The sequence below is a fragment of the Gadus macrocephalus genome, chromosome 16 (assembly GCF_031168955.1).
Source record: "Gadus macrocephalus chromosome 16, ASM3116895v1".
In the NCBI taxonomy this organism is placed as follows: domain Eukaryota; kingdom Metazoa; phylum Chordata; class Actinopteri; order Gadiformes; family Gadidae; genus Gadus; species Gadus macrocephalus.
The window spans coordinates 1,026,089-1,040,760 of NC_082397.1; the positions used below are offsets into that span (position 1 = coordinate 1,026,089).

General features: G+C 46.4%; 2 protein-coding genes across 2 annotated transcripts in view; both read right to left on the reverse strand.

Moving 5' to 3' along the window:
* Positions 1-4,938: 4,938 nt before the first annotated feature.
* LOC132474841 (E3 ubiquitin-protein ligase TRIM21-like) lies at positions 4,939-6,157 on the reverse strand. The gene is made up of 2 exons (XM_060075728.1): positions 6,140-6,157; positions 4,939-5,739 (listed from the first exon to the last, which is right to left on the reverse strand). The coding sequence occupies exons 1-2, from the start codon at positions 6,155-6,157 to the stop codon at positions 5,158-5,160; spliced, it is 600 nt and encodes a 199-aa protein (XP_059931711.1). The 3' UTR covers positions 4,939-5,157.
* relb (v-rel avian reticuloendotheliosis viral oncogene homolog B) overlaps positions 5,756-14,672 on the reverse strand; it is a 139,746-nt gene continuing 130,829 nt past the window's right edge. The window contains exon 11 of the mRNA XM_060074488.1: positions 5,756-6,649. Within this exon, the coding sequence (XP_059930471.1) occupies positions 6,181-6,649 (469 nt within the window). The 3' untranslated portion in view covers positions 5,756-6,180. The remainder of the gene's footprint in view (positions 6,650-14,672) is intronic.

The following is a 14,672-nucleotide window of genomic DNA, read 5'->3' on the forward strand; positions in this document are numbered from 1 at the left end:
CTCTGAGAAACCCTATGTTACTATTCTCACAATTCACTTGGAACCTATGCTACACCCCTTCTAACACAGCATTGACACATGTTCAAACTAAACAGGTAATTAGCCCACGTACCAACAAAAAACATTATTTAAATCATTCACCTTTCCACCTCAGCCAACGAGGAGGCCAAAACAATGCCCCAGCATAAAGAGGAAATATAAGGACTTACAGTTCGCAGTTTCTTCTTCATGGTTCAGTTTTGATACTCACAGAATCACTTTCTCCTCTTTGACCTGTGAAGTAACGGAACGAGCAGATTCGTTTTAGTGCTCAAACCACACCACTGAGGCAAAGTTGATTCAAGCTAACTTAATTTGAATTAATCATGCATTCCTTTCCCCAAATATTGGCACCAATCTTCTCCAAACGACAGTCCTTTAACCTGTAGAAACTTCATTAAAACTTGATACTAATCTTTTTTTTTTACTTTATTTTGGCAGTTGTGTATAGTTTAGCTGCATCTAGACTAATATACTTGAAAGAAATATATCAAATTCTTAAGGGTTTTAACTTTTAATTTGTTTTTAAAAGGCAAAAATCCACCTAATAAAACGATCAAGGGCTTAATAAAAAACATGATTTGGCAAACACATCAGACGCTGAATCCACATTTAACCACACCACCTGAATGAATAAATAAATAAATGGCCTATAACCACGCAAAAACACTACAAATGATGTCCAATTACATCAAGAACCAACATTAAACATCAAGTAAGCCTAGTAGGAAAATAAACGTTCTACTCACAGCAGGTCCAGATGTGGTGGTCCGTTTTACTTCGAAAAGCGTTCGTTACAAGAACTGTCATTTGTCACACAAAACCGGGAAACTCCAACCAAGTTCTGGTTAAACTCCTAAAGTATACATCACCGTACCTGGGAGACGTTAGACGGTTAGTGGGGAGACCGACCTGCTTAGTTTGGCCTCAGCAGACAGGTAAGTTAGAGATGACTGAGCACGAGTCGCCACAGGTGAACTCATTAGCGCAGAGCGTGGCACTAATTAGTTAAACCACGTGCAGATGCGGCCAGCGGGTTGCCTTGGTAACGGATATGCGACCACGCAAATACAATCCGCCGCCACGTGTCGCATTCATATATTTATTTATTTATTTATTATAGATTTATATATATATATTTATTCATTTATTTATTATTATGATAATAATAATACGTGAAGCACGACCATCAAGTCATAGAGAACAAGTGTTTGCTTAAAACAACACAACAATGAAATTCAAACCTTTTATTCTCTATATCAAACTGCCTTAGGGCACATCTCGTTAGCTGAAACAATGTTTTCCCAACACAATAAAAACTGAAACATAATCACATTGACTTTTTTTTTATGTAATCATTCCACAATACCTCAATATACCCCGTTGCGTGGGCGGTTGGTTGTGCCCTACTTTATCTGTATCGGAAGAGCATGGCTTACATATCCCCAGATAAACGCAAATCGATCGACATTATTAAATAAGTTTACTTTATTTTATGCATTTGTTTGTTTCTTACACAATTGTATTTGCCACTAGAGGGCGCTGTTGCCTAGTGTTCCAAGGTCGATTCATGTTTGTGGAGACGGCAGCAAACAGGGAACACATTGCATTGATCAATACACCAGGCAGACAGGTCTATCAGACAAGTGTGCGATTGAGTGTTAGCACCAAAAAATTAATGCTTTAGGAGAGTAACGAATATATTGTAGGACAAGTAGATACACATGTATGGAAGTAAATCTGTGCCATCGGGTTTTGAAAATAAAAACACATTGAATTATAAGCACTGAATATTTATGCATTGAAATAACCTATCTGAATTTTTTGCCTCTGAATTTAACTCTTTACATTTTCAATATATCATATTCACCTTTATTTTTCAATGTTAAAAAAATTCAACGTTAAAATATTCAACGTTAAAAAAAACTGATTGGATAGTTCAGTCACGTGATGGGTCCGAACAAGGAAGTGTTTGAAAATAGATTAACGGCGATATTTTTTTTATCGCGCGATAAAAGTTTCGCGTTAACGCAGCCGTTAACGCCGATAACAGCCCACCACTAATATACATATATATAGATAGATAGATAGATAGATAGATAGATAGATAGATAGATAGATAGATAGATAGATAGATAGATAGATAGATAGATAGATAGATACATAGATACATACATAGATATATACATAGATATATATATGTGTGTGCGTATAGATATATCAGTGGAGGCTTCTCCATTGAGGACAGGGAGGAAGATCCTCCCTAACAATGTTGAGAATAAAAAAAAATTAGATTGCCCAGACTGGAAAAATTTAGGCTGGAAAAATTATCATCGTGCGGTAAATCTGCCCAACACTGTCGATAACAAACCCACTCTGCCTGCAGTGCCGTTCAGTCTAACGCCTCATGCCCACTGCACCGTCAGTCAAAGGACGTGGGAAGGCGTGGCTGACGGATGGGGGAGTAGTCTTTGCAGAGGCATCCGTCAGCCAATCAAATCGCTTCGCTGGGTTCTTCCCGCTTCTTCCTGCTTGTTGCGTTGTCATTGCAAGATTTCCCGCTTTCCAGTATCGTCAGAGCCCGAGTCGCGTCACAGTGCTTAAATTTGCATACGTGATCTGAATAGATGACGGATCCGTTTCTGCCGAAAAAGTTGAACATTTTTCAACTTTTTGACGGAGCCAAAGGCTCCAACGGAACGGACGGATCCACAATGCATTGCGCGTCCGTCCCCATTCAAAGTCAATGGGGATCAGTCAACGGACGGAGGTAGTGGGCACGAGGCGTTAGAGACGCAAAGCAGGTGAAATCATCTGTAGGATAACGAGATTCTAACATTTGCGAATAAAGTGTACAATGGAAACATTGGAAACAGAGGACATTGAATGTTTAATTACAAAGCATTCCATTCATTGAGTTACAGTGTTAAGTTAGCGACCAAAGAAAAAAATCGAGATCACCAAAAGTAATGGCAACGTCAGTATTGTGGGTGCTACATGGTTTGCTAGGTACTCATGGCTTACTGGTAGCATTACTAGCAATCCACTGTATTGCTGGCCCTGTTTGCTAATGAATAATGGCAAATCTCCAACGTGGGCTGTTCATGGTTTCACTGATGTCAAAAATCTTTATAGGGCAACCGAACGCCACGACAAGTGTCAAGTTCACGTTGGTGCTGCTATGCGACATTCCTTGCTAGACACCATGCCTATAGATCAGGTTGTTTGAAATAATGTTCTCATTCTTTTACTAGTTTGTTACTCTAACCGTTCTGTTTTATATTGTGGAAAGGGTGTGGAAAGGGTGAATGATTCAGAGCATGATGCATTTTAAATGGCATCACTTTTGGTCTTGAGTCTTTTCTTAAAACAATTGTAACTAAAAATAAACATAGCTAAATTACAACCAATAACTTCAGTCATTGAGGGCAAAAATTGGCCCAGGTTTTTTTATTTAAGAGTAGGCCTGATTTGACTAATGGGCTTTGCATCCTTTCCTTCTGCCCTTGTAGTCCATTTCAAAGACATGCTGCCCACCAGCTTTCAAATTACAGTGATGCCACTGGTGGCTTTGTATCAATTTTATTCACATAACTATCCCTCCCTACTATTTTGTAGTTCACCAAAACATCCTGAAACAACTTGAGTCTCACATTCCACCATACACCAACAGTGCAAACAGGCCAATTGCAACCAAGCGCACAGGCCTTCCTCCCTCGCTTTAAAAACTACCAGCCGCCACTGATATCGTTTATATATATATATATATATATATATTAGGGATCGACCGATATATCGGTCGATCCCTAATAAAATCCCTAATAAAGTTTTTTACGTGTATCGTATCGGCCGATACGCGGCAGATTTTCGCAGATATTTTTTTCGCCAGGTTATTTTTTATTTTATTTTTTTTTACTTGTTCTACCTCACCTGTTTTTAATATTTGTTAAATATTGTTCATCTACTTGTTCTTACTTGTTCTACCTCACCTGTTTTTACTATTCCTTAAATATTGTTTTTTATATTGAAGTTCAATAAATGTTCCTTTTTTTAAATTGAGACTTGTAACATTTGTTATCAGAGTAATTTTTATGATTGAGGGAGCAAAAGCAGTATCGGCTCTAAATATCGGCTCAAGAAAATCGGTATCGGCGTATCGGCTAAGGCTGCGTATCGGTATCGTATCGGCCCTAAAAAATCTGTATCGGTCGATCCCTAATATATATATATATATATATATATCAGTGGAGGCTTCTTCATTGAGGAGAGGGAGGAAGATCCTCCTTAACATTGTTGAGAATAAAAAATTTAGATTGCCCAGACTACTGTAATGAATGAATTCCCTTAAATATGACTACTTTAATGCATTTGAATACATATAATGTTTGTATCCCTGGGTAAAGGGACATGAGCACCCCCTATCACCTTTTGACAATTACTTCAGGGAGGAAGGTCCTCCCTCAGCCTCCGTTGACTCCCATTCAGTACTGGCGGCCGGTGAATAACATGGGTTTCAATTGGAGAGAGGAGGAAAGTCCTCCTCAGAGTGGGTGTGACCTTACAGGCGTCTGATTCGCGCAAAAATCTAGTCGCACTGCGCTATGAACCAATAGCAGGATCCCTGGCTGGTGAGCAGTGTTGCCAGATTGGGCAGATTTCCCACCCAATTGGGCTACTTTTTCACCACGTTAGGCTGGGAAAATTATCATTGGGCGGGATATTTGCCCAATCTGGCAACGCTGTCGATAACAAACAAACCCGCTCTGCCTGCATTGCCGCTCATGAGACGCAAAGCAGGTGAAATCATCTGAAGGATAACAAAATTCTAATATTTGCGAATATACTGTACAATATATATTATATATATAAATTTATTTCTAATTTCTTCTCATTGACTCTGTAATTGGGCAAGTTTCTGTGCTTGTTTGAGTATGAACCAAACCCCTTCTCCTTTAAAGGTGGGAGAGGTAAAGGTTGTGTTGATCTGGGCTCCCCAACAGCCAGCAGCCCCTGATGCCCTGGAGGAGAAGTCCTGTACGACCCACACCGTGGGGCTGGGACCCGGTGGGCAGGGGGTTGACGGTCCCCTCTACCCTGTGCTTCTCACACACCTTAACCTCAGCGCTGGTGGACGGGACTGATGGTCAGAGCCCCATCGCCAGGTCTGTCACTGGGCCGGAAGAAGGGGAGGATGTTGGTTCTGTTGTAGTAGTAGTAGGGGAGCTTGCTGAACCGTGAGGCGTTGAAGCAGCAGCCGCTGAAGCAGTACATCAGGGTCCTGGAGTCCACGTCGTAGAAGGAGACGCAGCCCCCTTCGTAGTCCACAGACACCCCCACCTTCTGCGGTTGCTGCCCCAGAAGGAAGGGCGCTGGAGGGCTGGCGTTGGCCTGGTACTGCCCATGGTAGAGACCCAGGGTCCAGACACCCTGCTCGGGGCGGAGGTAGATCCAGGGACCCTTCCTCTGGATGGACTCTCTGACCACCCCCACCTCCCATCCCGTCTGACCCCTCACCTCCACCTGGAAGTAGAAACGCCCCGATGAGAAGCCCTTCTTGGCCAGAACACAGTGGTGGGAGTCAGACTCCGCCCCTCCCTCACCCCCCACACCATCGCCATCCTTGTTCACAGCCTCGTCACCTCCCGTCTGGACTACTGCAATTGTCTCCTCTTCGGCCTCCCCCACAAGTCCCTCCGCAAACTACAACTGATCCAAAACTCTGCCGCCCGCATCATCACAAAGACCCCCTCATACCATCACATCACCCCTGTCCTCCAGCAGCTCCACTGGCTCCCCGTAACCCACCGCATTAACTACAAACTCCTAGTGTTTACATTCATGGCCATCCATAACCTCGCCCCTCCCTACCTCTCTGATCTCCTGCACATTAACATCCCCACCCGTTCCCTTCGATCCTCCTCCTCCATCCACCTCTCTGTGCCCCCTGCCCGCCTCAGCACTATGGGGGGCAGAGCCTTCAGTCGCTCTGCTCCCCAGCTCTGGAACTCTCTACCACCCGACCTCCGAAACTGTGACTCTCTCCCCATTTTCAAAGCACAACTAAAAACCCACCTGTTTCGGACTGCCTACTCTCTCTAACCTCCATGCTTCCTGCCATTCTGCCCTATGTATTTTAACTTATTATGTTGTCCTTTCTATGTCTATTTTATCACGTTTTTTGTATATTTCATTGTGTGTTTTATTGTGTGTGATGTACAGTGTCCTTGAGTGACCTGAAAGGCGCTTTTCTAAATAAAATGCATTATTATTATTATTATTATTAAACCTCTTGGGGTTTTTGAGGAGAGGGTCTTGGGTCAGCGGCCCTCCGTACTTCACTCCTTTCTTATCTTGGGAGAGGACCAAGCCGGGGTGGGCGGTGTCAGCGTCCAGGTCCACCTCCACCCAGTGGTCCTGCTGGGCCTTCAGCTCGTCCTCCTCCACAGGCAGCACCCTCTGCATCTCCCTGCTCAGAGTCTTCTTCACCCTCAGCACCAACGCCTTCACCTCCGCCGCCCACAGCAGCTGCTGCCGGACGGCGCCCCCGGTGGGGCCCCCGGGAGCTAGGGGGGCCGGGGGGGCGGGGAGGGGCCCGGAGGAGGAGGAGGAGCCGTCGAGGAGGAGGAGGAGATCCTTCGTCTGGCAGAGCTCCTCCATCTCCTTGCTCTTCTGTTGGAGCTCTGCTAGCTCCAAGTGGAGCTTTCTGAGATGATGTGTAGCCTTCTCCTCCTCTGACTTCTGCCTCTCCTTCATCACTTCGAGCATCTGCTCCATGTGGGCCTGAGCATATGCAACTAGACATTCAAGAGCCGCCACGCTCTCCTGCGTGTCCGTCTTCACCTCCCTCCTCCTGTCCTCCACACACTTCATTGCGTCTTGAAACTCAAGGGCTTTATGTTTCACCTGCTCCTTTATCTGGAGCACCGTTACTTCTAGACCAGTCCTCCTCTCTGCAGCCTCCTCCTCCAGGGAGACGGTCTGGTGGGTCAGGTGTTCCTCCTTCATACACAGGACGCACACGCACACCTGCTCCTCCCTGCAGAACACCTCCAGCACCTTGTTGTGCTTCTGGCACATGCGGCCGGCCAGGTTCTGCAGCGGCTCCTGCAGCTGGTGCCTCATGAGGCCGGGCACCCTGCGGTGCGGCTCCAGGTGGCGGTGGCAGTAGGACACCAGACACACCATGCAGGTCTTCAGGGCCCTGAGCTTGGAGCCCGGGCAGACGTCGCAAGGCACCTGCCCCGGCCGGGCGACGGAGCCCTCCTCCTCTTGTGTGCTGATGAAGCGCTCCACGATGTCCCGCAGGCCGGTGTTCACCCTGATCTCCGAGGGTCTGCAGGGCTGCCGGCAGCACGGGCAGCACGGCGCCGTCTGGTCGGTCCAGAAGCGGACTATGCAGGCCTTGCAGAAGTTATGACCACATGGCGTGGAAACGGGATCAGTGAAGACCAGGAAACAGATGGGACACTGGAGCTGGTCCTCAGACACATTTGTTGGGGAGGACATGACTTGAGGAGAAGGGAGACCTGGGGAGAAGGGGTGAGGAAGGAGGACAGGGGAGATACGTCAACAAGGCAGCATATCCTCAGGCTCATGATCTACAGATGCTGGAGATTAATCAACTTTCTTCACCAGTAGGAGAGAGTCAAGAGACAACTTATAACCAACCGTTTGTAAACCATTTTTCAACCGTTTGAATTCTAACCATTGCTGTTAGGACAGCGGTCAAAAGTCTAAGAGGAACATGAATGTAATGCCCTCACCCCTCCTCACTCCTCCAGGACGTCACAATCTACATCCTGCCATTCCCCACCACCTTCATCTACTCCTCCCTCACTTCAGGCATTTTTTGAGGGTCCGTCAAGACTGCCAGAATCAAGCCGCTCCTCAAGAAACCGACCCTTGACACCACCGACATCCAGAACTACAGACGGTATCTCTTCTCTCATTCCTTTCTAAAACACTGGATCGTGCCATCTCTGATCAACTGTTCTATCTCTCACACAACAATCTGCCTGACCCTCTTCAGTCCGGCTTCCACTCCACTTAGACAGCTCTCCTCGCAGTGAAAGAGTCACTCCGTGCTGCCAGAGCCCCGTCCCTCTCATCGGTTCACTTCCTCCTCAACCTGTCCATGGCTTTCGACACCGTGAACCACCAGTTCCTTCCTCCTCGCCACTCTGATGCTAAGCTAAAAGGAGCATTTGAGTCATTTCAATGGTTAAGATGGTTTATTTGTTTCTAAGAGCTCATTTTTTTTATTTGTCTGCCCTTAGCTCTTACGGTGTTCCAGAAAGGTAAGGACTCATGTACAAAATAAGAAACGAATGGCTGTACATTAATAAACTATTTGGCTGGGTTCGCTACAACCCTCATCAGTCTGGCTTCAAGACCGCACACTCCACTGAGACAGCTCTCCTTGTGGTGACTGAGTCACTCCATGCTGCTAGAGCCTCGTCCCTCTCATCGGTTCTCATTCTCCTCGACCTGTCCGTGGCATTCGAAACCGGAACCACCAGATCCCCCTCGCCACTCTCGCCAAACTCTCATCACCCTGAATTAGACCCCGAAGCCATTTGTTTTGAGAATAATGGCTGGCTGATGAAGTTATTGGCTGGCTAGCCGGCTCAGCCAAAACCTAAATGGCTGCTGCAGCCGCCAAATTTTTTATGGCTACAAATGGCTGAAATTTTTTCGTGTGTATGTCTCTGTGTGATAGGGCTTTGACTTTTGCCCAAAAATCATATTCGAAGTTCGTTTGATTATTAATGTTAATATTCGAATATTTATTAATAATATTTTGACCATTAAATGCCTTCAGTAAGTCCTGGATTGGGTTTCGCGAGGTTTGTTTACCGGCGTTGCTATGGTTACCGGTCTTGCGTGTTCCAACGGTTTATTAGGTTTCTACTAAATCGCTGTCTGTTCAATACTTCATTCACATTCGGAGTCAAAGCCCTACTATATGATAGAATTATTACTTGATGCAGATAATTCTAGCTGGCTCAGCCAAAGTTTATCAGATGGCGGCTTATTTTGGCTTACACAATTATTGGCTGGCGGCGGCTGAAATTCGAAATGGCAGCGCCTGGCGGCAGCTTCGGGGTCTACCCTGAATGCAGCACGCATCTCAGAATGTCTGGCAGACGTCAGCACTTGGAACGACTACCCATCGCCTGAAGCTTAACTTCAACACGACTGAGCTTCTCCTTATGCCCAGGAAAGACTGCCCTCCCACGGACCTACTGGTCATTGTCGAGGACATTGCGGTTTCTCCATCACCAACCCCGAGAATCCTCTGTGTGTTACTGGACAATCAGTTGTGCTGCACTGCGACCATCACTATTGGCCGGATCCTGCAGATTTTCACTTAGTCTACAACATCTTCAGGATCGGGCCCTTCCTCATGAGGCAAGCCTCGACTACTGCAACTTGCTCCTGGCTGGACTCCCTGCCTCCGCGATCAAACCTTTGCAGCGTATCCAGAATGCAGCAGCACGCCTCGTGTTCAACCTACCAAAATGTGATTCTGCAGTGGGAGCATTATTTGATAGAGGCAAATTGTCTATCCACATACTGTACCCCTGAAATCTTCAATAAAGACATTATAAACCAGCATGTTAACACCCTCTCCATGGGCGGAGGTCTTGTAAGGGGTGCAGCACAGACCTCTCTGGACTGTTGACCACCAACATGAAGACATGCTGATGACACGGCCATGCGCTGCACTGCGACCATCACTGTATTGGCCGGATCCTGCAGATTTTCACTCTACAACAGGAGTGCCCAACCTTTTTTGACCCAAGATCTACTTTTCAAGTAGCCAACCTCCCGAGATCTACCAGTCTAGTGTGAACATTGCAAACCTGCCTTCAGGGGGGGGGGGGGACTTATTCTTGTTTTATTAAAAGGTTTTTCAACCTGACAGCCTGCTGAAAACCTCTGGCAACTTCTGATAACCACCAGCTGAAGGAAACGTTCTTAATGGAAAACCAGCTGTGAACCTTTGGAAGACTTGGAAAAATAAAAGAAAGAAGATCTTTCAAAAGGAATTTAGTTGGACATTGTATCCTCTGAACCATTTTTGAGTTTAGGCAAACATTGAGGCAGAAAAGACTGGAGAAGGACACCTAGCCTTAGTAAAAGAAAAAAACGAACCAACCTGTACAGGAAATGCTTGTTTCCTGAGGAACCCTGACGCTCCACTGGTCTGACCACTGGTCTGATGCTCCTCTGGTCTGACGTGCGACAGGTCTGACGTGCGACTGGTCGGACGCGTGACTGGTCTGACTGCTGGTCTGACGCTCCGGACCGCTGGTCAGAGTTAATTGTGGAACCCTTCCTTCTTGACCGTCGGTTTGAGTTTCGTTTCCGTGAAGTGATCTCGGTCACGTTGTCCGTTGTTACATTCAATTATATTCATCTTTATTGTCATTGTGCAGAGTACAAATACAGTACCATTCATCTATTCAGTGAGTCACTGGCTCTTTAAGGGCGGGTTGTTTACCCCTCTCCTCTCCTCTCTCATCTCATCTCCTCCTCTCTCCTCTCCCCCCTCCTCTTTCTCCTTTCTCCTCTCCCCCCTCTCCTCTCCTCTCTCCTAAAACAAGAATAAATGTGCAGAAGTAGAAAGTGCAAAAAATATGTATGCAGGGAAATAATATACAACAATAATAGTATACAAGCCAATATTGATACACTATATGAAACCCAACCTGGCTGTTTGATACAGTGTTATGTTATGGTGGGTTGTGGGTAAGGCCTGGTGCTCCACCCTAACCTCTGTCCTCCTTTGCCGCCGCCTACCTTTGAGTGAGGTATAATGAAGTTGAATGGCTCGGGAGACAAAGGAGTTCTTCAGTCTGTTGGTTTTGAGGAGCATCCTGTCGCTGAACGAGCTCTTCTGGTTGCTGATGACAGTGTGCAGAGGATGGCTGACGTTGTCCAGAATAGCCAGTAGTTTGGATGTTCTCCTCTCTGCTGCTGTCACCAGAGAGTCCAGCTCCAATCTGAACTGGTCCAGGACGTGGTCTGGACATCCCATAGTCTTTCACCAGCTCTTTGGATTTCGACGTGTTGAGCTGCAGGTGGTTTGTGTGGCACCAAATTTGAAAGTCCCTCACAAGGCTCCAGTACTACTCGTCACTATCACCCTTTATGCATCTCACAATGGCCATGACATCAGCATGTTTTCATGTTGGTGGTCAACAGTCAAGAGGGGTCTGTGCTGCACCCCTTACAAGACCTCCGCCCATGGAGAGGGTGTTAACATGTTTTTATAACATGGCCCCCTTTGATATAAGAAAGGTGTCCCTCAAGGCTCTGTACTGGAGCCCCTTCTGTTCTCCCTATTTACCAGATCTCTGGGCTCTGTAATCAAATCACACTGTTTTTCCTATCACTGCTACGCTGGCGACACTCAGCTATTCCTCTGCTTCCCCTCCTCTGACAACACCCTGATTTCCACAAGCATCTCCGAATGTCAGGCAGACGTCAGCACTTGGAACGACTAACCATTACCTGAAGCTTAACCACAACAAGACTGAGCTCCTCCTTATGCCAGGGAAAGACTGCCCTCACATGGACTGCCCTACTGGTCATTGTCGAGGACATTGCAGTATCTCCACCAGAGGATGATCATGAAGGTCACAACTCTTCTCTGTTTCGGCACCGCAAGGGTGGAACGAGCTCCCTGCCGATGTCAGGATCAGAGATTCTCTCACCAGCCTCAAGACTCACTTGTTTAGAGTTCACCTAGAATCTGCATAGCCTCCCCCTCACCACTATTACGCACTTATTGTATGCTGTACATATTTGCACTTAAAAATATTACTTAGCACATTGCAGCGTCTTATCATATCTATCTTTGCTGCAAATGGGGAATGGGTTAACCTAACAATTGTTAGTGCTTTGCACTTGGTTCTATGAACATCCTTACTGTACCGACAGCAATATATTGTTGTTGTTTTCTGACAAATGTACTTATTGCAAGGCGCTTTGGATAAAAGCATCTTCTAAATTTCCTAAATTTAAATGTAGATGTAATTAATATAAGATGTTTAGAAATGCCGCACCAGAGGGCAGTACGTGCGTTACAGAGTGTGTATTCATACACACACATGTCGCGCTCGCACGGTAGTAGAACATTGTCTCATTGGCAGGCCAAAGACTCTGAAAAATAAAAGAAGGAAGATCTTTCAAGAGTTCAGAACAGCCCAGAGAAGGACACCTAGCCTTAGTAAAAGAAGAAAAACGAACAAACCTGTCCAGAAGAAGTTCGCTTCATGAGGAACCCTGACGCTCCACTGGTCTTACCGCTGGTCTGACGCTATGGACCGCTGTTGACACTCCGCTGGTCTGCGCTGGTCTGAGTCCGGACCGCTGGTCTGAGGTTGTTGAGGAATCCTGCATTCCGGACCGTCGGTTTGAGTTTCGTTTCCGTGAAGTGATCTCGGTCACGTAGTCCGTGATTACATTAGATTAGATTCAACTTTATTGTCATTGTGCAGAGTACAAGTACAGAGACAACGAAATGTAGTTGGCGATCTAACCAGAAGTGCAAAGGAACAATTAAAGTGTAGTATGAACATGAATTCTCACATAGTGCAATATAAGTTTGAAAGTAAACAGGTGTAGTAAGATAACAGAGAATGCAGGTAGGTAGTACGATATGTACAATATACAGACAATTTATATACACACATACAGTACAGTATAGTGCAGCATATGTGGGTGTATGGGTAGTAACAGTATGTACAGTATGGTATAAAAAATAGGCTGGAATAATGCAGGGGGTTTGAACAGTGAAGTAGAGTCTGGACCCACTCAATTGACTAACGTTAACTCACTTGAAGGCTGGTTAGGGTTAGTCTGTTGAAGTTTAAAACTATTGGATCTGCCCAGTGCCACTCTGGATCTGCCATAACCGATCGCTAACGTTTGGCCGGGAATCACTTTGCGCGCAGGCTGTAAACAAACCAAACACCGTGCGTGAAGATGTCCGTCAACGAGAGCTGACTAACGTCACTGTTCTCAGCCACTCCCTCCGTTCGCTGATTGGACGCACAAAATTTGGATGGAGAAAACCCAGGAATATATCACAAATCCAGATGTAGTACTGAATGGAAATTAAAATTGAGCGAAAGGACTTAGGCGGGCGGAGAGTAGTTCCCGCCTCCAGATTCTGGAGCAACCTCGAACTGTGGCCGGGCCCCTGCTGTTACCGGGCCCCTGTGCTGCAGGAGGATCTAGGGGCCCCTCCTGGCCCCTGGGCTGGAGGAGGATCTAGGGGCCCCTCCTGTTACCGGGCCCCTGTGCTGCAGGAGGATCTAGGGGCCCCTCCTGGCCCCTGGGCTGGAGGAGGATCTAGGGGACCCTCCTGTTACCGGGCCCCTGTGCTGCAGGAGGATCTAGGGGCCCCTCCTGTAACCGGGCCCCTGTGCTGCAGGAGGATCTAGGGGCCCCTCCTGTTACCGGGCCCCTGTGCTGCAGGAGGATCTAGGGGCCCCTCCTGTTACCGGGCCCCTGGGCTGCAGGAGGATCTAGGGGCCCCTCCTGGCCCCTGGGCTGGAGGAGGATCTAGGGGCCCCTCCTGGCCCCTGGCCATTGGCCTAGAGGACGAGAGGTCTTTGCACAGACCCTAAGGTACCATCAGCCTCCTTCCTCCAGCATGGCCTTCAATCACACCTTCAAACGAGTCAGTAAAGGTTAATGTTAACTATTACTGTGCTGCCCTCGCACTGACAGCTAGAGAACAACCTTCAAATCCTCCAATAAATCCAAAACGCTTGACTTTTTTTATAACGTTTGCTGAAATCTTCATGAGATTTACACATTAATTTTGTAAAACTGCAACACAATACAGAAATATATAGAAAAATCTATTTTACATAGCTGGACCATTGCAGGAATTAGCCTTATACAGAATAATTAACTATAGCAGTTCAAACAATCAGTACAGGTACTAACAGACTAATAGTGTCAAGGCACAAACAATTAGCTACTTCCCGGTACCATATGCTCAGCTGCATGAACCAAGACCAACTGAACCATTATAAAGAATCATCAATATCAATATGCGCCTGCATTACCAAATGTGTCCACATGGCGACAGCACATTCAAGTAGACTCATAAAACAAACTTTGAAAGACATGCCTTAAAGATAGCAGGACAATTTCTCATTTCTTCTCATTGACTTGATGATTGGGCATGTTTCTGTGTTTGTTTGAGAAAGATCCAAACTCCCCCACCTTTAAAGGTGTGAGAGGTAAAGGTTGTGTTGATCTGGGATCCCTCACGCCCCAACAGCCAGCAGCCCCTGATGCCCTGTGCTGTGTTCCACTATCCATACTATCCATACTTACTAGCCTACGTTTGAGTACGTAGGGCGTTCCAATTCAGACTTATTGGCGTTCCAATAAGTGTACTGAAGGACCCTGATGGTGTAGTCAAAACTGTCAAATCGCGAAGTGTGGATCGATGTACACTTTTCGTACTCAACGGCAGCCATCTTAGCTAGGTAGCGGAAGAGGGCTGAGCCGGGCTGATCCAAAGTCGGCACATTTTCCACATAGCCTGCATTAATACAGTCCTTTAGTAGTTTTTATAGCTTTTATAGCTTTTTATAGCTGCT